Here is a 24,616-nt window from a genome sequence, read left to right as displayed (position 1 = left end):
CTCCTAGCCCTCAGTGTTTCCATCTTGACCAAATTGTGCTTTAAAAAAGACAGAGGAACCTACAAAAAAAAATGTTAGTATCATCTCAGCTTGTGCTGTGACTTGCTGTTTGTAGTCCAGCTAATTAACTTCTTGGTTGATTTTGCCATACTGAAAAATCAAGCTTAAAAAAAAAAGCATCCAGGAACGAAGAAAATAATTTGGTGTGGCCTAGGCTTACATTGTCATCTGCTTCTGAATATCTATTTCAAGATATTCAGACTTTTAAAAAACCTTCCTTACATAAACAATGTACTTTTTAGATTGTCAAATATCTAGAGGAAATCCATTAGGTTATAATTTTTAAGTTTATCAGCCTTATTGAACATCTTTCTCTCCCTCTCCTATGCTTTGACTTGTAACAGCCATGGAACTGTAACACTAACAGTTAAAAATTAAGAGAACCCTAAGGTTTGTTTTCCAGTTATATTGCTAACTGTGGAGAGAATCTTCCAACCAAAACAGCTGTGACGTTGCTATCTTTAGTACAGATAGCAAACAGATCCTTGCAAGAAAATAACTCGGTGTGGCCTATTTTTAAAAATTCAATATTGCAACGAGGCAATACATTGGCCACCCAGGCAGCATGGCTGATATCGGGTGCCAAAAGATACACAAAGACACACTGGGTGTGTCCTAACCCAGTATTCAATACAAATTTGGTACCAAACAATCTTCCTTAGCAAGCTGAAGGTTAAGTTTGTAATCCTCCGGTGGCACGGAAGTCAGCCGGCATCCACGTGTTTGCAGTCGAGGTACCCAAGCCTGGAGATGGCCTTGTATTGATCCGGCACCTCCATCAGGCAGTGCAGCGCGAAGGCTGCGCTCGGGTACCGAGTCCTCTTCACCGCCGTGTGGTAGTCCACGAACTGGAAGTTGTCGAACTTCCTTTCCGGCAGCCTGTCGTCGAACTCCTTCATGACCCCCCAGGGGCCGTCCCCGACCCCCACCATGATGATGCTGAGGGCGAAGTTTGACGCCTCGACGATGGCGTCTCTCGTGGGTCCCTCGTCCTTGACCTGCCCGTCCGCGATGATCAGCAGGATGTGGTAGCCCTTCTGCTGCTGGACGATGTCGATGGCCTTGTGGATCAAAGGCGCGAAGCTCGTCGGCCCGCTGAGCGCGACTTCCTTCACGATCGCGCCGTAGTGGATCAGCACCTGGTCGTGTCCCTGGCAGGGCGAACCGTCCGGCCTGAAGGGGAACACCTCCTTATCCTTCGTACGAGAATCTCCGAACCCGAAGACCGGAATCAGGTTGTCCTCGTCAAGCGGCTGCAGGGTTTGCCCGATGGTGGAGATGACTTTCTGGTAAGGGTTGTAGATTTTCTTCCCCGACAGGGCGTGTAAGCACTTCCCCCCAAACGTCCTCCGGCCCTGCCACTCGTTACTCGCCGTGAAATCCACGCCGATGATCAAGTTACAGCAGACGAGCCCGGCGGCCTTCATGGCCTTCGTGACCTGCTCGTAGTTGCTGAACTTGTCCTCAATGGCGTCGAAGTGCGACATGTCCGCGCGGAGAAGCTCGAACGCGGTGCAGAGGCTGTCCTGCCGACCTTTCGCCCTCCTCTTCTCCTCCTCCAGCTCTTTCTCCGTCTTGGGTTTGTAGTGATGGAACAGGACCATCATCACCGTGAAGGCACCTGGAGATGGAGCCAAAACATCAGATTCTGTTAGTTTTTACTACAAATCAGTGAGAATAACCCACAAGTATAGAACTTGATGCCTGGATGTTAAGCTAGTCATTGTTAGTAGCTTTTTACTTCAAATTGGAATAAACTAAAAGTATCTTTGATGGAAGAACTTAATGGTAACATTGTAAAATGTTTCCTAGATATTAAGCGAGTCATTATTGAAGACCTCCGTTAACTTTTTACTACAGTTCTCTGGTGCAAATAGGAATAAACCACAAATATCACATGTAAACAGTAACGCATATTGTAAGTAGGGCGCAATTTGGTCAAACCAGGCATGCAAGTCCCTTTCCTAATAAAACTTGAACATGATCTTTGATGTTAGAACTTGATGGCAACGTTGTAAAATGTTTCCTAGACGTTAAGCCAGTCGTTATTGAAGATGAAGTCAAGACATCTGTTAACTTTTTACTACAAACTGAAATAAGTCTAAAGTACCTTAAGTTTAAAGTTAGAACTTGATAACAACATTGTAATTATAAAATGTTTCCTGGATATTAAGCGAGTCATTATTGAAGACCTCCGTTAACTTTTTACTTCAGTTCTCTGGTGCAAATTGGAATAAACCACAAATATCACATGTACACAGTAATGTATATTGTAAGTAGGGTGCAATTTGGTTCTAACATCTTTGATGTTAGAACTTGATCGAAACGTTGTTAAATGTTTCCAAGACGTTAAGCCAGTCGTTATTGAAGATGAAGTCAAGACATCTGTTAACTTTTTACTACAAATTGGAATAAACCACAAGGATCTTTAAAGTAAGAACTTGACTGCAACGTTGTAAAAAATTCCTGGACGTTAAGGGAGTCATTATTGAAGATGGAGTCAAGACATTTGGTAGGTTTTTACTACAAATTGAAATAGACCACAAGGATCTATAAATGTTAGAACTTGACGACAGGGTTGTAAAATGTTTCCTGGACGTTAAGCGAGTTGTTATTGAGGCCATGTGCCTTTACAACAAATCAACCTGTTAAGTGCATGATATAACGGCATTCCTGTGCCTTTTCTGTTTTTGGCATCACATATGAGTAATTCTTAATTCTTTTCTTATACAATCAATTCAGAGTGAGCCTGATGCCGTTCCATTGTAAAATTGATGAAGCACAAAAACAACAGTTACTCAGTAGTTTGGTATGGGGTGCCTTGGACATGTGTCCACAAGACTTTGATTACAGTTTGACTGCACACACCACTTCAAGCAAATTTTGGGAATTGTCGATCTTCCCTATTTTCAGACCAATTTGAAAAAAATATTTTCCGAGTCCTTGACTGTCTAAATGTAAACAGAAAAAAACAGGCACCTATGAACAGCACAAGGGACAACATGGAGACGCAGCTATCGGACACGCCCACCACGTACAGCACATTCATGACGACCGGCGGGCGCGGGTTTGGGGCGGTCCACGCACGGCGGGGGGCGGTGGGAACTGTGGTCCGAGGCACCAGACAGGCGGCTACACAGTTACCATGGCGACGTCTTTGTCACATCAGGTTGCCATGGCAACATGGTGAAACCGGCAGAAGACTTCCCGTGTTCTGTTAGTCTGCAAGAAACGAGAACAGAAATTTAAAACAAGTGACATTGACACAAATGTAAAATTTAAGGTAAAGAATTTTGCTGCATAAAATTGTAAGCCCACTGCATGTCATCTACATGACATTGTAATACACTTTGTATGGCCTTAACAGGAACCTACTATGCTTAAAGACAAATGTAACAGTCTCTGCATCTGGACAGTCCAGCAATCTGCTACAGTTCTAACATTGTTACAAAATTCTGGCTCAGTCAGCCTCTGTAACCTTGTGTCCAAATAACTGTAACAACATCAGCGGTGTAGCAATATCTACTGCCGTCACCCTAAATAACAGGGTACTTCGCCAGAAACGTCCAGCATGATATTTGTCAATAATGTAGCCAGTGGAATTGTTGCAATGTAATTTCCCAGCCAATACAGAAGCCTGGGGGAGATTGCCACATACCAGGAAAACTGCTACACCACAGACATACCATGTAACCCGACCCCTCCCTGCAGTGGCTACACAGGATGGTTACTGAGATAACAGTGTGGCAAACAGTGACCTGAGCCTTTCTGTCTGGTTAGAGTTGGACTCCTGCCAAGTGTGGGCAATCAATAGTGGTGTTTGGGGAAACCATCTCCAATTGATGAACTGGTACTATCAAGATAAACATCTTCGACGCATTTCTCAGGGAAGCTTCAATTGGTACCCAAGACTTTTCCACTCAGGAGGCTTCTTGGAATGGTGCTGCCTGAACTTGTCATTCATTAGATCTTAAGTAAGATCTTGACTTGATCTGTGTGCTGTCGCATATCAAGAACTTGACAAACTTTAATATACACACCAAATGCACAGACACATACACACAAACACTCAAACAGTCACACACATGTTAATACTCACACACACACACACACACACACACACACAGGTACACACACACACACACACACACACACACACACATATATGCACACATGCACACACACAGATAGACACACATACACACAGATAAGAATCTAGAGAGAGAAAATTTAGTTTCAATGTACTTAGTTAGTTACAATGTATCGAGGGTACAAAAAATCTGCCAAATCCTGACATGTTTCTCATTTTCTGTCATATGATCAAAAACTGTAGTGATAAAAGCCAGGACATCAATTAACAGCACAGTAACACTTGCTTAGGGCAGGTCCTACATTAAACTTTCATGATAATCAAAGGGTGTAATGGAGTTTGCAAAATTACACACAGACACTGAAGACACCCCACAATACAACCCCAGAATTCAGCATCACATCAGCTGTTCTTAAATACAGTTCTGGGGACCATGCCATCTCTCATGTCTAGAAACCAATTAGCATCAGCTGAACTAAAATGATTTGAATTTGGGCAAGAAGTTGGAGCAAAACTGATCCCCAGAAGCTAGCTGGGAATCGAAGATGCTTTAAGTTAACTGAAAGGTTTTTGTGCCTGCAATAAAAAGTTATAGCAGAATGACAAGTTTGAACAGACTCTCCTGCCGTTCAGCACCAAGGACAGGGAATGCCGAGTTAGGGAATTCTGTTGTGTTGCATTTAAGAAAATCCTTGCCAGTATAGCAAAATGCAGACAAACTTCAGACGTTTCTTGAGAAACTGAGAACTGTCGTGCCCTTACCTTGTCCTGCCACCCCAACTATAGCTGCATTAGTAACCGCATTCACGACAACAACAAAACCAGCCACTCCCGAACCACAAGCAAGCTGTCCCGCTATCCTACAGTATAACAGTAGCCAGCAGGGCCCCATAGGAGCTATAACTTTGGGCCTACTCGGTTATTGATTGCACTCGTGGCTCCATCCAGCCTCATACAACACCCTGGCTGCGGTCTGTGAAACCTATTACATAAACTAGACTGGCAAGCCCCCATAGGGGGAAATAAAGTGAGCATACTCGTTCATCAACAGCTGAGCCTTCCAGTTCCGTTTGAGCTCCTGTTGTCAATCAAGACAGCAAAGTCTTCATGTACCATTCTTAAATAGCAGCATAGAATATATGCCAGCAAGGACCCATAGGTGCTAAGCCGCCTTACCTGTTCGCTTAGGAACATTGATGTTCAAATGATTGAGGTGTCTACAAATCATAAATCATGTAGGAGCAGTGTCGGGGTGTGTGGCCTTCACGGGTGGGTAACCTCCCCTATTGGAAAGTCTTCTCCACTCTGTTAGATTACTGACAACTCCCCAGGGACAAGGGGAGGGTCATTACTGCTTGTGGAGTGGTGGCAACAGGGATGGTCATTCATAAATTGAATATATTTTGCTCAGAACAAAATTATTGTAACCTTGACTTTGGAAAAGTGTTGAATTATGACATTTTAATGACAAAATGGTATGAAATATGAGGAAGACAATTTCTTCATCTCACATGTAAAAAAAAGTCGAGTTTATCAATTATATTTCAATACGACATCTTGCCTCCTCTTATGAAAATTAGGCCTTCTATCTTTAAAAAAGTTGAAATTCACAGTTAACTGCTTATTCTGTTGCACCCCCAACAAAATTTGCTGCCCAACGTTATGTGCAGAATACTGCAACATGTGCAATGACCCTTACAAACATTTATGTGCCACAGCACGCATGGAAAATTACCATGTATATCACATGTACCTGTTCATGTAATGTCAGAAACATGGCACGCTCTAAAATGCAGTTTATGACCCAAAGTTCAATACCTTTTGGTGTGATATATGAAAGATACTTGACCATATTAGGCCGGACCATTTCAATTTTTTGGATGATGTCCTCTAAAAACTACAAACTGGATGAAAACAAGTAATTTTACTGCAATAATAAAATGTAAACAACTATACGACTATATATGCAAAAGCAAGTATATTCCATTTTTAAAACGTGCCCCAATGAAAATTAGTAGATGGGAGACTGCAAATTTACTGAACCTAATCTATTTTTTTTTATTTCCAGAAAAATTAGAAAAGGGTTATTCCAAAAAACAATTGATTAAATTGATGTAGCCCAGAATCAAGATTTCTTGGCCCGTTCCTCGAGCCAGAATAAGACATCTCCAGAAATCTTAAGGGTCCTCGCCTCATTACACTTCCCCTCTAGAGGTAATATCCATCTTATCATAGCTCGCTCGTAGCTTGGGCTATTTCTGTTCTGACGCACATGCTGTATGCTACAGCTGCTGTGTTTGAAACTGTGCAGGGGAGTGTGTAATGTTGGGCAAGGCCACACCAATCTGCAGAGGCAAGGGAAGAAAACTTGAGGTTATAATTTTGGCCTAAAATATTTACACCATAAACCTGAGTGCACCAAGGCACCTGAGTATTGCACTGGTAACTGAAAAAAAGGATTGAATCAATAGATTTAAGCAATGATTATATAAAATGCTGTGGTGCTACATGTTACTCTATCATAGATGTTAGGAACCTGATGTAAGTGTCCAACTACAAAACCCACTATCAAATCATAAAATAAGGTTGTATGGCTATCTATAAAACATCTTAAATACTACTGTTGCATGTAACCTAAGAAAAATATTTTAGAATTGAAGAGTGATGATGAAACTATTTACAGGGTTAAATTAACTGACAGTTAAGCATCCTGAAAACCCCTTCACGCCCTCATACAGCAATCAGACCAGGCGATCTTAATGTAAACATGGCCGTAGGGTCTGCACTAATGATAAAAGCCTTTTTATTGATCACCTTGGCACCTAATCGAGCCGTGCACTCGGAGGCCAGTCCTGGGGAGAGTAGGGGCAATTTAACTGCAGTCATTACTAACTTCTTACTGCAGATTACAATTTTCTCCTAGGACTTCATAGAGTACTAGTGACTGTATCAAAAGTTTTATGTGGAAACTGCAGTAGACTTGTGTTGTCAGTGCATAGGCAATGACAACACAATTTGTTGGTCCTTGGATGAACTAAATAGCGCTTTAAAGTGTCAAACTTAGTGACTGTATCAAAAGTTTAATGTACTACGTAACTGTGGACTTATATAATGGACTTAAATTGTCTCCACTGAATGCCAACACAATCTGTTGCATCTTGTTGGATGAACCAAATAGCACTGAACTAGAAAATCAACATGAAATGAGTCTGAGGGAAAGTCTGTACCTTCAAAATTAATGCATTAAATATGGTATACAAAGTTTCAGGGAGTGATAATGTCAGATTAAAGTTTACCTTATACTCTTCTGTCTTCATCTAGACCAAATTCTTGCACACCGGTAGATTTAAGATAATTTTGTTGCTGAATTTTTATGACAACTCAATGATTTGAATCCTCGTCGTCATATAAGATGTTTGACTTTGACAAGTTCATTGTTGGTTGTTCATAACACAATTGCATATTCATTCTTTTAAGATTACTAAATATATATTTTACTTGTGCTAACAGTTGAAAACCTGGAAGTGATTTGATGTTGCCTGACTAGTTTCTCCTTGCCCAGAACAAGCCCAATGTTGCAGTCTGCCCATGTGGAGCCTGTCCAACAAGTAAATTACACCTGAGATCAGAACGTGTCTTTGCATCCCTCAGCGGGGTCATGCACGGTTTCCTCATTGCTTTTTTTGTCGTAAACTTTAAACTGGGGCCAAAATCGATGTGTGACTTGGATATAAGGAACCTTCAGAATACTTAGAATTCTTTCCAAGAAGTCTCCCATCTACCGTATGATTGAAGTAACGTGTACGGAAAGGCAAATACAAATGTAAGGTTGCTGTCTGTTATCCCATATGGTGGTGATTTCCGGAAATTCAACAAACCAAATTACGAAAAAGATATACAAACTTTTCCTGCAAAGGAAAGAATTAAATTGGATAATAATAATTTTCAGACATTCAAGCAACCAAATTACGAAAGGTGAAAAAAGATCTACTCGAAATTCATTTTCAGCAATAGGGTGCACTGGTGCACCCAACCTAAAACAATTGTGTGCACAAAAAAGTTTTTGGGTGCCCCATATGAAATAGAATATTAAGTAGAATGTCATCAAAATCTAATTATGTTTCATTTGTTAAGAAAGTGCTATATTTACAATGATTTTATTTTTCTGACACTTAGATGTTAAGAATATGCTGTGTACAACTACCTGACTGTGTATACATTTGACATTTTTACTACTACTATACATTTAACATTTTTACATTATGTAAACCTACAAAATATTTGCACTGGTACACCCACAGAAAAAAAATGGGTGCACATCTCCAATTTTGGGTGCACCAAGGTGCACATGCTCTTCATCTTCATCTTTGCCGGGGCTCTGAGATGTTATATAAGCCTGGCTACACCCCCATATAGCCCCTATTGCATGCACCCAGTATTTCCAGCCCTACACCATCACAAGCCTTTTATATAAGGCAATAACACACGACTCTAAGTGCGCCACTGACAACATCCATCATACAGTAGGACAGAACCAAAATGTCGAGTTCTTTGACATTTAGAAAAGAGCCATCATTGTCAGCAGACTAGTTGAGAATGTTCCATATTACATGACCTCACAGTAATGTGCAGCGATAATTCAAAGCCACTGTCTGACACTGAAGATGTGGCAATAAAAAACATCATTCAGTCAAATACCAGCGTTTATATACAAACCAATTAAGGCTGTGATGCAAGCCGTGCAAATTGTATACTTGTAAAATATCATATGATACACCAGGTTATACTCTTTGATACTCACGAGTTAGGCATGAGAAATTCATAAACAGATCTAGAACACTCAATACCCAACAGTCATAAATTGCCTCTCAACGTCTGGCTACCAGTACCACTACAGGAACACCTATACATAGTATATGTAAACTCTTATATGTTTATTTATTTGTACGTATGTATTACATTGCTCCACCAAACAAAACCATGATCCTTGCCCTGACAGCTCCCTGAAATATCCTGTACTGAAAACCTAGAGATCTCAGGAGAGGCACTGCAGTAGGCTGGGGAGTTACAGGAATCTGGTGGACAATCATTTATCTTTGATCCAGACTTCTAGAGGCTTCAAGCCTCTCTGACATGTGCCCTTCATGCTCACTCATTGAAAGCCTGTTAATGGTGTTATAACTCACCAAACAAAGACCTAACCAAACAAAACTCTACTCAGCTATAAAACCCTGAGGAGATTTCAAAAGGCAATTTTTCTTTGATTGATTTTACATCTAAAATCTGGGTCAGCTTAAAGAATCATTCATCTTCGACTGAAGGGGCTTAAGAGACGTGAAAAGATTTGCAGACGCGTCAAGAGCTTTAAGGAAAAGTCTGATAATGGTGTTATAACTCACAAAAAGACCGAAACTTAATTCCCTCCCTGGTGGTACTTCAAATATATCCTGTACTCACAAGTAAATGATCCATGTCAGGAGACTTCTGTAATCTGTTAACAGGTTCTGAGTTTATCCCAAGAGTACTATGCTTTGCTGGCCACGAGAATCTGGTCCAGCTTTGAGAATGATTCCTCTTTCATAATCTTACAAGAGACGTTAAAACTAATAAAAGCTAAAGATTGTTTAAGGATCTTCAGGTAGACCAAAAGGGCAAACCTGATGATAGTAATCATAGTGTAAACACAAACAAATGCCTAACCAAAAAAAAAAAAAAAACATTCTTCTCTGATGACACTTTAAACAGATTTCAAAACAGGCAGTTTTGGGGCCTTCTTCGCAAGGGTCTGCTGCTCAGATGATGGCTCACTTCATCCTCACTATCTGTATCAGATATCTGTATCATTCTGTATAGCTGGTATAACTGCCATTCGGCATAACACACGACTTAAGTGCACTAGAGAAGGCTGACAAGAATCTGCTGAGTTCCCCTGCAGACTCTGGGAGATTGTGTTCAGTGTGATGTTATCAGTCACAACTTTTACAGCCTTCTACTCCAGGCAGTCTCCATGGAAACTGCTGAGCTGTGCAGAAATCATCATCAATCACTTGTGGAAAGGCAATATTTCTGTCCCAGATGTGGTTATCGGAAAATTGAATTCTTAAAGAGCCTGAAAGTCATCACTTTTCCTTAAAGAACATGTCAGTAGTGCTTCTATCCATCATCTTAATTATCTTCTCAGGCCACCTGAAGAAAGTTTGTTGTTTCTTGGAAAAACTGCAAAGCCAGGATGAGAGTCTGAGTTTTCACAATTATAAGGTGACCTTAAAATTTCTTTTCAAATAGGTTACAGGAACCCCTAACCTAAAAATTAGGTGCACAGAAAAAAAGTAAATAAAAAATGTATTTGTGAGTGTAAGTCTACAAAATGTATTTGGGTACTTTACTGGTAACGTTACATTGATGATCTGGTATTCTGCACCTGTTGCTAAATAATTATTGTGGTACTGTATCGGTACGTAATGTACACAACCCTACTTCATCTAGTTTCTACACTGCCAAAAGACATTTAGAAGTTAGAATCCTATCTGATAATTTTCCAGTCACAAGATCCAATCCCATAACCTCAAACTAGTGAGGATTGGTAAGGTCAGAAAAAAATCAATGGTTGTTGGAATATTTTCAGAAACAGTTGAACAAGGAGGAAAAATGTTTCTTCACACAGGATATGTCAATATTATGACAATGAGGCAAAACTAAAAACAGGAACAAAAATAGTTACAACAACAACTCTTTGCTTATAAAATTTGCTGTGATACATGTTTTCATGATTCAGTCAAAGTTGAGGTGGACAACCCAAATCGTTTTCAATAAGTAAACAGAAGCTTAAGAAAATAGATGGGTAGACAGGAATAATATATATTTTCCAGCTTATTTTAAAACTAAATACCCAAGTAGCCTCCAAAAACTGAGACACTTGGGGTCAACAATTTTCTAACATTTCATACCTTTTGATATATTCTATCTATAATGTTGTGATTCAAACTTGCCCTTGAAGAATAGTCTTATTTTAAAGCTACATAGCATTCCCTAAAACTAGCCTCAAAAACTGAGACACTTTGCCATTACTATCTACATTACATGTACCTTCTGACACATTTTGTCCGTGTCACGAGTTAAACTTCCCCTGAAGCACTCACATCTATTTTCTGCCAGGAAATAATCTTCACCTATTTATAACAGAGCTAATGGCAAATATTGTGCTGATGTTGCCTGAAAACTGACTTATACCTGTAACTATAACCCAGGTGTAATCTTGCAGGTGATAACTCCTCACAGTAGACTCTGTATTCCTGCTTGTGGCTGTCTGTAAAGCCTGTTAATAACACCGTATATCAAACCTGTCTTGACTGAGGGGCAGGAACATCACTCAGCTGGTTACAAGTCCAAGTGTACAGATTACACACACCTGGCACTGTAGCAGTTAACACTGGCAGTTTGTGTTGCTCATAGCAGCAGTTTTCTAGGTTCTTCAGTCATCTATAATTTACCTTTTTATAGCCTTCGACCAACTTTTAACTAATCATACATATATGTCCACTATTACTAGGAATGCGAGAGGAAGTCAAAAGAGTACACTAAAAGTATATATATATATATATACATACACGTTTCTGTATATGATTGTCAACATGTGACCAGTATTTAGCCCAGTGGGACAAAAACTGTACAATAAAGGTCTTCATTCATTCACTACACAAACCAGAAATCTAAGACTTCACACCTCTCTGAAATAATCTGAGTTTTGGTTTATCCATAACTGTGAATTTCGTGCTGATTGTGTCCATGTCTGATATGGCAACATCTGACACTACAGTGTCTGTCCATAGTGCTGAAACTCTGGTTGTTCTTTCTTAGGAAACTTCACATACAGCTAACAACTCAATTACTCATCCCTTGTTACTGTAGTTGGCTCGGCAAGGGTAAGGAATAGTTTTGTTGCTAATGCCTTTTTCTGAGGCAACAACATCCAAGACACAGTAAGATACAACAGACTGAGATGGTACGGCCACCTCCAGAGAATGGACAGGGACAAATGGCCAAAGAGGATCCTCACACTAGAGGTGGAGGGTCCAAACCCCCGTGGTCGCCCTAGGAGGAAATGGTGCAGCAACATACGGGAGGACCTCCACCACCTGAACTTGGATAAGATCAACCCACAGGACAGAGACAAGTGGCGTGCGGCCATCAAGCCCCGGTTGTACTGTGCAAGCACGTCTAACCCTCGGAAGACGGGGAACAACAGACGATAAACCGGACAGTGAGTGAGTGTAACGGTAGAATGGGTCATACCAATACTAATCAATGCTCCAAATTGTACTGCCACTTCCAGCACAATTCACAATCAAGACAAGAAATCAGAGATTTCAGACTTCTGAAAATATGCAACCCTTGGCTTACTGAACTCCCCCATGTCAGTCTGAAATTTATGCTGGCTCCTGGCCAGATTCTAAGACCTTTGACCTGTCATTCTGCCTGTCAATCTTCCCCCACCCAAGTGCTGTCAACCCACTCTGCATGCCCAGATGATACACAGACACACAAACTCACAGTTAAGCCACCCTAAACAATACTTCCTTACCCAGAATTGGAAATATGAGCAACAACAGACTTTGTTACTCCCCTTGACCATGTAATGGTTTCTATTTCAGTAATGGATCGCTCCTATCAAAGTCGAGGCCGAAACGCATCAGTTATTATTCAGGGTGGCCACTGCTGGCAGCATCACATTTACATGTATAACTGTGTTGCTACAGCATAATATCATTTTTATTGAACAACTCGACCAGAAAGAAAGTCACACTGAGGTTGGCAAATGCTGAATCATGAATGTCTATAGTTATAATCTTTATCTATGTGTAACACACCGGTACAATTATCAGGCATACACCACCGGGTGGTTATTAGTACACAGAATGGCTGGTTACACATCTGTGACTTCAACTGGTGGGTATCCAAGTCTTACAAAATGATGTGATTATCAAAGTTAATCAAACTATTATTGATCATAATAATTTCTTTATATCTAATTTTGTGCCTGATTCTATTGAGGTGGGCTCTCACCCAGATAGGATCATTATTTGTTACCAAGTCATGTGGAAATAAACACATACACAGACAGACAGACAGACACACACACACACACACACACACACACACACACACACACTCACACACACAACAAAATAATCTAGGCCGAACATGCGACACGAACAAACACACACACACGTGCTCGCGCACACACATGCATGCGCGCACATCCACACAAACTCACAAACACACACACACACACACACACACACACACACACACACACACACACACACACACACACACACACACACACACACAGACAAGCCTAAAATCTTGCCTCCACAGGAGATGATCATGAAGTACTTTATGCCAATAATATCCGATCTGAAATTACAGGATTAAATCTTCTAGTCAAGATTCACTCAAGAAGTACTCAAACTTCCCTGCATGACTCCTCCTGAGGGCTTTACCCCATAATTCTGTGACGTTAGAAGTGCCGTTTTTAATCCCTCCGAGGGTTATTGATTCACAGCTACAGGAAAGTTGATACGACTCAAGACGCAATTATCGGCTGAGCGTGCCAGTAAGGAAATGTTTCTCAGATTGCCGAGGACAGATAAAATCGCTGAGGCACGTCGTAAGGAGGACTTTGGGGGGGATTTTCATCGAAAATGGATAAGAAAGTGAGCAAGTATTGGCAATGGCATTTATCATTATCTCCTAAGAGGAGAGTATCTTGAAATCAAGTCAACCCTGTCTTTAGCGACCTGTACTGAAGGGACATTGAAAAAATGGTTACAGTAGGTACAATAGGCAGACTTCTTAATGCTTGAATGGACGAGATATTACATACATAAGAGGGCGCCTATTGAGACCGGTATTATCCTGCTGATAGACATTGACAGGACACACACCAACAAAGGACACACAAGTGGCATACATGTAACATTTAGAACAGCTGACTACATAAGAAAACAGACTCTCAAGTCTCTGGATAGGTTTTGATTAGCGATGATCGGCGCTACTTTCTGTTTAGTAACTGATCGATGAAGAACAGCGCTATTCTGGACACTAGTAGAAGGAAAAAATAACAAAGGGGACCTAAGGTTACCTGGCGGAGAAGAGTAGCAAAAGCACTGGAAAATTTCAGCCACACGTGGAACAGTATGCAGATAGCAGCCAGGCCAGGACAGAAGGAACTGTACAGCTTTTGCTATTGCCCTGCTAGTACACTCTGGGCAGTTTAAGTAAGCATTACAGTTGTAGTACGAGGCCGCAAAAAAATGTCACATTGGCCATATGGTGACCTTATGCAGAAGTGGACACTAGTGAAAGTTTGACAGTGTATATCAATGGCCAATCAGGTCCTTATGTAGAGGTGGTCACTAGTACAGGTTTGACTACATATATTCAGCTTGCAAGGACAGCCTAAAGGAACAAACAAGAACATTTAGCCTAAAAAAATATAGTCAAATAAACCGCAGAAATAGTTTATTTCCGCCCTCCCCCACGAGATTGTCATATGTAAGAGATTAGCTGTTTAAGCCAGACACATGATATTTGAGTGCACAGAGATAACCTTAATCCTACCAGACGGGATCTACAAAATGATACATGCTCGTAACGATGAATACTAATTACCTGGGCATCTAATTGGAACAGTCCATTATCATGTGAGGGGTGGCATTGTGACAACTTCTTATAAGACAATGTTGAAATTAAATGAGCTGGCAAGACATCAGTTCAATTAAAAACTTTGACATGATACAATTAAGTGTGGTAAGAATTTTACATTCGTTAGTGATTTCTTAAGTATATTTTTTCATGGGTATGGAATTTTCTTCTTACACAACCAGTAAGGTTCTCACCTGCTTACGTTTCGATGTCTATCAGACACCTTCCTGGTTGTGTAAGAAGAAAATTCCATACCCTAAGTATCTTCCAACCTGATGAAATTATTCACGGATATATTTTTTTCATTTTTGAAATAAATACCATGACTATGATTTGGAGAATTATGCAATATTATCATCAGGTATCTGTATCTGTCTTGCCCCTGTATTTCTCCTCTCTATCAAAGGGCACTCCAGTTTGGAAACAAAGAAAGGTTATGGGCATTACATGGACCATTTCTCATACATATGACCTGTCTTATAGGTCATGAGGTATTATGGTATCTCTATCAAAAGGTCGTGGAACTACATAATGATTTGCTCCAGACATATTTCAAATATATTATGTATAGTTGACTATGCTTATGCATGCTCTACTCAATTATGTAGTGTGCAATATTAGTTTTAAACATAACATTGATTTAAGTTTTATACTATTATTATCAAAAAGATCAAGCTGATTGGCACTTACCTGTATGTAATTGTGAGAAGAAATAGAGAAAGAGCTTTCACTCTTCAGGGCTCAAAATACTGGGTGCATGTGAACCTTGGAGCTGTGCACCCAATATTTTTCTGTGGGTGCATTTTTGTAGGTATTTTTGTAAATATCAAATGTATGCAGGATATTCTTGGCATTTACGTGTCAGACAAACAATAAAATCTATGTTGTACTACTTGTTTAAGATTTTGAAGTTAGCTCCCATTTCAGATGCACACAATAAATTTTTGTGCACCCACTTTTTTAGGTTGGGTGCACCAGTGCACCTCTTCCCAAAAATAAATTTCGAGCCCTGCTCTTAGTCAATCATCCTTCTAGCAGCCTGACTCAGTAATACTTTCCTAACCCTGGTTCAACTTAATACTCATAAAACACACTCAATTGCTGCTACCTGACCCAAAACATGCCTGCCTAGGCTAAAACAGGACTTAAGGTTATAAATAATCAACGAGAGGCTTTGAATCTAATTGGACGGTGCAGTAATTGGCTCCTTGGGGTGCAGTATTCGTACTGACACAAACAATAACAGGAGTCCAGCCTTTATTACGTCTGCCCACCAGTTATCGATTTCTTCATCATACAGTCATTAGCTGGCTGGTCTAGTTAAGGCCACACTGATCCATCGGTGCTCGGAATCGTGTGGTGTAATGGTTGGATGTTTGGCCAAGAACCCATAGGTCCTGGGCTCAAATCCACTAATATTAACATGCTCCAATGTAGTGCCCTTGGGAAAGGCACTTTTCTCGACTTTCCTCACTTCACTCTGGTATAAAATGGGTACATCTGATGCCTTAGTTAGACACGTAGCTTGAATAGAACGTTTTTGGGGTGAGCCACACCCCACGCACGTTAAAGAACCCACCACACCTTTCAAAAAACAGTAGGGGCATATTATTGCCCCAGCAGTGTGAGATGGTCCAAAACTCCAAATACTTAACTGTCTGGAAGTTGGTGATTTAAATTACAAATCACCTGGATGGAGGCCTGGTGAACCCCAGCCTTAAGCTTGTATCAGCCACACATCACTCAAGGACTCAAGGAAATATGATGTAAAATTTTTTATTTATCTAACACCAATGGAGATTCTGGTGCAGGCATGCAGAAAAAAGTGAGTATCACGCAATCATATAAACAAGGAGTACAGGATGCTCACATGACACAGTGCACATACTAAACAACAGCCCCAGGCAAAAACAATTTAACGCCACGGTTCTGAACACAACAATGACGGACTTCTGAGAAGACAGTGCTGACAACAACTGTCTGAAGTCTTGACCCACTTAACATCAAATAAAACTTGGCTCTAATTTGCATTATCTCAAGGGTTGCCTGATACCAGTTTACACAATTAAGGCATGGTTTTCTTACCCTGATCGTATTACCTAATATCAATTTTATAGGGGCTTATTTAAGACTGAATAAACATATCAGTAGAAGGCATAATGGTCAGTGTTAGTAGTCTTACATGTAGGTAAAAGCAAGATTGAATTACAATAGGTTGGGCTACAGTAAAAAAAAGGATCCTTGGAAAAACACTCTATCATATATATACACTGTAAAGGAGCTAAATCTTTGATGGGGTGCAGACTTTTTAATTGCAAAAATCAAAGACACAGTGTGATACATACACGGTCAGTGGTTCCCTCCTCAAGCCTAGAGCTTGTCTTATAACTAGCAGCACCATGAGAATAACAAAGATACAATCTACATGTAAACAATGTCTTCAAACCTGGTTCTACCACTCTAACTCAACTGACGGATCAAATGCCTTTGTTAAGGGGAGGTCAGCTGGTGTGGGGAGGGGTCAGATTCTGGCCAGAGAAGGGGGACATGTGGGGAAATGAACAGACTTGGGGAGGAAGAAAATGATGTACTTTTAGAATGGCCAATAAAGCAGCCATCCTCAATTAAGAGAGGTGGTTTCTCAAGTTGCTACTATAATATCATAAGTATAACGTTAAATGTCTTGTTTAAGTTGTTACTTTGCAAACTTAAAAGCTTAAGATTCTCCAATCTACTACTACTAGTAATTCCTGGGGCCCAGTAATAGCTGCCCTGTACGTGTAAACATGTTTGTGTTGGGCCCTTTCCAAACTTCCGTCTTCTATTTTCACAGCTAATGTTAGAGACAATCTGAAAACACCCAGCTTACATGTGTACAGTGACGTTATGTCTCAAAACTATGATTAACGTTAGCAACAACAGCTAAATTCTCTTGTCAAATTATCGTACAAAACACATCGCTATAGCTGTGGAGATACAATTTGATTAAGGTAACAAAGGGGCGTTCTTAAGTAACACCAACGTAACGGTTACACAGCGCACTCGCTACCCAAACATAATATTGGTGCCAAACACGCTGTAAAAATAACCCTCCCTCAGCTGTATTTAGCTTCAGATTTTTAAAGCAAAGTAGACAGGAGCCCCCGAGTACCTTTAATAGACTACAGAAAAAGAGCTCTGGATAATAATCTTCGATTGAAACGCAAAGTAAATGTTTTACCATGTAATCCTTAGAAACCGGAATATTCTAGACACCTGCTACACCCCCTGCTATAATAATACTAGTATCGGAAGGCCCGCCTGCATGCGATATTAAATTTCACGGATCGACTCGCACACATTGCGTTGTCATGGTTACCATGCATTTGTCGTCCGTCTAGGATTGAGTCTGCACGTCCAGACAGTGTACTTACCGCCGTGGAAGCTTGCAATGTGGGCAGAAAGCCGGGAAAGTCTGCGGGAAACACGTACATGTACAACCCGCCCGACAGGACGAACTGTGCTGCACTGTGCTGCGGCATACCAGGGCGGGTCAGAGGTCAGCAGGTTTCAAATTTTGGCGGGAAGCGACAGGTGTACGTGCAGTCTCGTACCCAGGGTAGTCTCCGAGCAGATACGTGATTTTGGGCTAGTTTTGCGGTGTTAAGTCCATGTTTTACTCGTTTGTACGCATCTATTTTGAGGGTAAATTTGTAATAGCAAATAAGATATGGCACATGCTACATGTTAACAGAAAATGATCATGAAGTATTTTATTTCATACCTCCCTTGCCACCATATAATTTGCATGGGGATTAACTTACTCTAGCTTGGTGATTTGCCTATCTATACAAAATGTATCTTGCATATCTCTACCAGTGATTGATGTAAACAGAAACAGCGATTGTTCATAGGATGGCACCTACACTAGGCAGATAAAAAAGACAATACACCACAACTTTCCCTCACACAAGGTTTAATTCTTAAGAATATGACCAGTACATGAGCAATACACTTCATTCCTGTAGACTAGATAAACAAGACCCATCCAGAAAGTTAACTCATTTCCAAGTGTGGCCCAATCTCCAAGCAGATTCTTGGTTAGATACTGTATCCAATAGGATACTGTCTAGGCCAGCTGTATATACATGTTCATGTACATTCCTTTGATTCTTTCTAATCAGTACTTCAAGTCACTGAAATGCTTCTTGTAAAGTAAGACAGGCAAATTTGTACACAAAGCAATCTTAATTGAGCATACGTATCCCAAAGAAGACCAACTGAAAGCCACAACACGTATAATATAATTCTAGAATTCTGGATTTCGATTCTTAGGTCTACTTTATGTTTCAAACATAGCTGCAAGAATGTTATGTTTATGGTGAGCATTGGACACACTGCGACATGACAGTGAGTTACATAAGAGTTTATAGGATGTGGTGTGTTCAGACGTGAAGTTGTGTGTTTATCTATAGAGGAAGTCAGCCTGTAGGTTAGCGGCGATCTCTGCCTCCCACTTGTCTCCGTTGTTCAGTAGTTTCTCCTTGTTGTACAGCAGCTCTTCGTGTGTCTCCGTCGAAAACTCAAAGTTCGGACCCTGGAAAACACGGAGGAAAGTTGTTAGTGACTCAGAAGGCACCCATAGATGTGGCAGACTTTGACGCGTTCATGCAAATAGGCACACACATGCATACACACACAGCAACACAATGAAGAACTTTATTGACAGAAGAAAAAGTGCAGCGACTTGTACAAAGAGTACACATGCATACACACACACAGACACAGACACACACACACACAAACACACACATGCACACACATACAGACAGACACATAGACACACATACAGAGTGTCACACAAACACAGCCAGGTAGACAAGCCTAAATCACAGCATAGGGGGTCCAAATCACAGCATAGGGGGCCCTTTGCTGAAACAATCCTTGCTAGAACACTGCTTGCCATATCTTACCTCTACAATAGCGTCCACAGGACACGCCTCCTGGCAGAACCCGCAGTAAATGCACTTGGTCATGTCGATGTCGTACCGGGTGGTTCGGCGGCTGCCGTCAGCCCGAGGCTCTGCTTCAATCGTGATGGCCTGGGGAACATATCAAATTTCATCAAAATGTAGGAAAGAATCACTTTCAAGATGAGGACACATTGACAAGGTATTCAAGAGTCTGTGGGGGAAGTCTGTACACAAAAGTTTTGAGGTACAGACTTTCCCAGAGGCTTTTGTGTGATTTTAGACTAGTAACTGTCTTAATAACTACAGTCAGTTTCTATTCTAATGTGTGCTACTGACAGTATGCAAACAAGCGTGCAATTTCAACCAGATAAACCAACCAAACCAAGTTACACACAGTTTCAGCGAGTGAATTTTGTCAGATTCAAGTTTTCTGATGCCTGTAAAAGATTGATTGATTGATTGACTGATTGATAGATTGATTGATTGATTGATTGATTGATCAGCTCACCTGTGCAGGACAGATGGCCTCACACAGCTTACAGGCGATACAGCGTTCCTCCCCGGACGGGTACCTGCGCAGGGCGTGCTCGCCGCGGAACCGCGGGCTCAGAGGACCCTTCTCGAACGGGTAGTTAATCGTGGCCGGCTCACGGAACATGTAGCTGATCGCCATGGAGAGCCCTGGGGATAAAGGTCACAGGTCAGGGGTCATAGTGCCATAAAATGTAACAAGAATCGTTCAAACAAACAAATTTCAAGCACATTCTTGTACTATTCATGTGGCCACTATGAGTGGCCCAGTACAGATTAGGCTATTTTAGTATGGAAAAGACAACAAACTTCACAGAAATCGTTCCAAAAAAAATTGTTCTATTATTGGTCTTTAAATAGAGCTATGTATTAGTACAACTTATAACAACAAAATAATGAAATTATATAAAAAATTTGATGGAAAGAAGGGACATGCATCATAACATTCTGCCTTACCCACAGCCATTACAAATTTGTTGCAAACCGGCTACCTAGAATGCTAGATATGCTGAAGGATAGAATGTCAATGTGTTGTACCTCGGATGAGTTCGGTGAGGAACAGCGTCGTCGCTGCCTTGTCTGTGATCTCCCTCAAGGTCTTGTCTTCCTTCTCAGGAGGGTTCACTAATTCTGCAAGTCACACACAGACAGACTGTCAGCATTCAGAGATTCATCATATCATCAAAGTTCATCTGTGTTGGTAGTTACGTGTTTAGAGTTAAAACTTTTGGTCCAACACAAAAAGTTCTCTCACCTAGAGCTTTTGACCTATCACTCTGGTCTTCCTCAGTAGACTGACCCAGTGAGGCTTGTCACATGGCTTCTTTGAAGTGTGACGTCAACACTGGGTCAGAGGTACATGTATCTGGTAGACAATCTACCAGCTGCAGAGTGACTGGTCGAAAGCTCTAGGCGAGAGAACTTTTTGTGTTGGATCGGATATTTATAGTTACGCCTAGGGAAAAAATGCTGTGTTTCCAGTTTCCCGACCGACCTAGAAAAAGCTGCTGACCCCAAGATGAACCCCTGCAAGAGACATAAATTTTTCGAGCTGATCGACCTTTTCTAGCTCCATGACCTGACACCTGAGTGATGAAACATTGTAAAATCAGTTTTCCAACACTGACATTGAAAATAAAAAGTGTCCTCATGCAAGTTTTACTTTTTTTAACTGTGTTGTTCATCACTAGAGATTGCCTAAGTCAAATAAAAAGAAAGAAAAAAAAGATAATCCCACAACACACCGACCCTAATTTCTTTACTTTACTTTGTGTTGAAAGTTAATGTGTCTGAAATATCCAGGTTGGAACTTAGAAAGACCAGTCAGTCGAACATGGATTTGGTTGATCGGTGAAGGCTAGACATTTAGGTAATTCCAGGATTCAGGATTTCCCAACAATTCTCCAGTGTCACTGACAAAAGGCAGTGGATGTCTGACATCTGACCGTTTCTAAAATCATATCCAGTTGCCTGAGTAACTTTTTTTTGGGCGTTTCATGGTTTTGGTCAAACGTTGAGTTTGCTTTCCTTTTATGTTGCACAGTGAGTATCCATGGAAACAGAACTCACTGAAGGTTCCTTTCCCCACATTCTCCAGCTGGGCCACACCTCGCACACAGCTGACTGCCGCTGGCCTCAGGACGTAGCCTAGTCTCCACGCTGGGGAGGGAGCAGACACAGTAACAAGTTAAACACTAAAAAAGTGATCTCAAACCATCCGTAAATAATGTCATCAGGTTGGTAAACGACTGAATAGCAAAGTTCTTTTTATCACAACCATTTATTTTTCAGAATTGCCCTGATGAAGATGACAAAAGGTCATCGAAACGTCGGCTTGAAAAATAAATGGTTGACTTGTGATAAAAAGAACTTTGCTCTTCTGATCTCAAACCAGTTTAGCTTATTGAAGAGCTACTCTTCCACTGGTCGCGACAGAGAAGACAGATGCTATGTACAGTATTTACAGGTTCATTGTACCGAGGAAATTCCCCTAGCTCTTTTCGACAAGCACAATGAGCAGTGGACCACAGCTTAACGTCCCGTCCTAAGATTAAGAACTTCGACCCTAAACAGTAGCGTGCATGTCGGGTGAGCGACAACAGCCTGGATTCGAACTCCCAACCTCTTAGTCCAGAGGCAGGATCACTAACCACTGGACTACGCACGCACCGCAACAACTATATCACATGCATGGAACACAGGGTTCTCACCAGGATTATTTCACTGTGTAAGGGTCAGGTACAGAAGGGCAACTTTCTGCAGCGCAAGTAGCGCATTGACTCATTGAGTCCCAAAACATGACCACAGAAGGTGGTCTCGCATTCTCCACGAAAAATTTTTATACTCATAAACCCTGAGACACTATTTCTTGCTTATTGAGGGACAGATTTTGTAAAGCTCGTGTTTTTCCTTTGTTATAGCTTCATCATAAAATATATATATATATACAAACCAACTTTTCATGAGAAGTTGTCTGTTCACAATTTGCATATTGTCCACCAATCCGTGTGCACCACGACTCAGTAACAATCAGATAAGAATGTGGGTCTGACAGCTTCATATTTACTACGCCAAGGAACAGTTTGACGACTGTTCCTACCAAATTCTGCCCTGTAAACTAAAAGCAGACTTTTTTTTGCTGAATGTCGAAGGAAAGCGATAAGCATGCCATGAAGAAAGTTGTGTCGATCCTTGCCTTGCTGCTACATGTGGCGTACACGACGGCAACATCTGAGTCATGTAAGTAGGCTGATACGCTTGGTTGGGTACAATTGTTAGAAAGTGGGTCATGAGGAAATCTACGTGTAGTCTGCCTGACCACACCACTATCTGCAGCTGACTGTTAAAAATTCAGTCTGCTGTGGGGATGGGGTTTTGCGTACATGAAAAATTGTTAAAACTCTGCACGTGAAAAAATGCAAATTTTGAAATTACCTGATTCCCGAGGGGTTAAAATACTATTGTTGTTTTAAGCTTAAAAGTTGGAAAAAAAGACATGAAATAGAATTAAATACCATTCTGTTGCATTCTAGACAGCATAGCCTTGCTTTGTCAATTTTTCAGTAGTTTTAGGTAATTTTGAAAGGTTAACTATTCACAGATAAAAAAACTTAAAAGTTGAAATTCGCGCGTGAAAGAATCTGTTTGAGAAAATAAGAATGCTTCTAGAATGGAGAAAGCTTCTAAATTTGTACCATTTTACAGAACAAAATTGTACCCTTTTACAGAACAAAGCATATAATACATCATAATACAGTGCAGCGTTAATGGCTTAGCGGTCCTGGGTTCAAACCCCACCTTGTCACCGATCTTGTGCCCTTGGCACACGACTTTCCTCACTTCACTCAGGTGCAAATGAGCACCTAGCTTCGGTTAGGGACGTTCCTAGGATAGGACATGGGGGTCCCATGTTTGGGGAGAGCCACACCCTACGCACAACTTAAAGAACCCACCGCACCTTTCGAAAAAAAAAAATAGGGACATGCCCCGGTGTGCGATGGTCCAAATTCTACTGTCTAGAAGTTCGTGATGGCCTGGCGAACCCTCGTTTCATATTGGTCTGTCACGAAAACATGCCAGTAATTGCCGACATCTCGGCAGATGGGCATTATCAAAAGAACAGAACAGAACAGTTTTCAGCTGGCAAGACTTCATCCTGCGACATAAAATAACTGAACATCTATTCTATTTTCAAATATTTACTTGGATCAGTTCCAATACCTTTACTGGGGGGGGGGTATGTTTAAACCGACTAATAAAATTAAAAACACAAATACAGCTCAAGTTTTCTACATTTGAATTAACACATTGTAGACTTGGTGGAGGGGCAGATCTAGATCATTTGAATTTTAGGATAGACCCTGTCAGACAGTCTACCCATTAATTTTTTTATACTTTGGCAAAACTGTCGATATGTACAGTGCGTCACCTCCGAGTTACGAAAACCAAGGGCAACACTTTTCAGCCTAATCTCAACGTAACGGAGGCTACAAGCCCCCAACACCATACATCACTAGAAAGAAGACATCCTTACGAAACTCGCGAAGCTGTCATAAACGAACATCACGACAAAAGGAAGGCGTAATAAGCAGAAATATTCACCTGGTTTTGACACACTGGCCAACAACCCGACGGGCGCCATGATGGATTTCTGACGAAAGGGCTGACGGGAGAATCCAACACTGATTATTTTTAAGAACGAAAATGAAATACAATTCAAAAGCGTAAAAGTCGAGTATATAAAATTTGTATGATTATAATTTATTGATATTGTAAT

The 24,616-nt window shown here is 40.9% G+C and overlaps 2 protein-coding genes across 3 annotated transcripts; both read right to left on the bottom strand.

Annotated features, from left to right (window-relative positions):
- Positions 1-582: 582 nt before the first annotated feature.
- On the bottom strand, positions 583-18,370 carry LOC109482729 (E3 ubiquitin-protein ligase RGLG1-like). 2 transcript variants are annotated; one of them, XM_019785549.1, is made up of 4 exons: positions 18,271-18,370; positions 3,160-3,282; positions 3,040-3,127; positions 583-1,681 (listed from the first exon to the last, which is right to left on the bottom strand). In XM_019785549.1, the coding sequence occupies exons 3-4, from the start codon at positions 3,107-3,109 to the stop codon at positions 765-767; spliced, it is 987 nt and encodes a 328-aa protein (XP_019641108.1). In that variant the 5' UTR covers positions 3,110-3,127; positions 3,160-3,282; positions 18,271-18,370; the 3' UTR covers positions 583-764. The 2 variants fall into 2 exon arrangements, with proteins under 2 accessions (XP_019641108.1, XP_019641107.1); XM_019785548.1 differs by having other exon boundaries at positions 3,040-3,282.
- A 425-nt stretch (positions 18,371-18,795) lies between these two features.
- LOC109482815 (NADH-ubiquinone oxidoreductase subunit 8-like) lies at positions 18,796-24,489 on the bottom strand. Its single transcript, XM_019785658.1, has 6 exons — positions 24,442-24,489; positions 21,910-21,999; positions 20,878-20,970; positions 20,318-20,490; positions 19,810-19,938; positions 18,796-19,433 (listed from the first exon to the last, which is right to left on the bottom strand). The coding sequence occupies exons 1-6, from the start codon at positions 24,479-24,481 to the stop codon at positions 19,302-19,304; spliced, it is 657 nt and encodes a 218-aa protein (XP_019641217.1). The 5' UTR covers positions 24,482-24,489; the 3' UTR covers positions 18,796-19,301.
- Positions 24,490-24,616: the final 127 nt, after the last annotated feature.

This window comes from Branchiostoma belcheri, unplaced genomic scaffold, assembly GCF_001625305.1.
Source record: "Branchiostoma belcheri isolate BF01 breed outbred unplaced genomic scaffold, Haploidv18h27 scaffold60, whole genome shotgun sequence".
Classification (NCBI taxonomy): Eukaryota; Metazoa; Chordata; class Leptocardii; order Amphioxiformes; family Branchiostomatidae; genus Branchiostoma; species Branchiostoma belcheri.
Note: the sequence above shows the minus strand (reverse complement) of the source record. Positions and strands in the feature narration are given on the sequence as shown.

Bases quoted from the DNA above. Each gene is read 5' to 3' on its own strand.
- LOC109482729 (XM_019785548.1), bottom strand. From the start codon at position 3,109: ATGAATGTGCTGTACGTGGTGGGCGTGTCCGATAGCTGCGTCTCCATG. The intron at 1,682-3,039 runs GTGCCTGTTTTT...CTCCATCTCCAG, and splicing joins GTCCCTTGTGCTGTTCATAG to GTGCCTTCACGGTGATGATG.
- LOC109482815 (XM_019785658.1), bottom strand. From the start codon at position 24,481: ATGGCGCCCGTCGGGTTGTTGGCCAGTGTGTCAAAACCAG. The intron at 22,000-24,441 runs GTGAATATTTCT...CTCCCTCCCCAG, and splicing joins GGCCAGTGTGTCAAAACCAG to CGTGGAGACTAGGCTACGTC. The intron at 19,434-19,809 runs GTAAGATATGGC...CGTGTTTTCCAG, and splicing joins CTGTGGACGCTATTGTAGAG to GGTCCGAACTTTGAGTTTTC.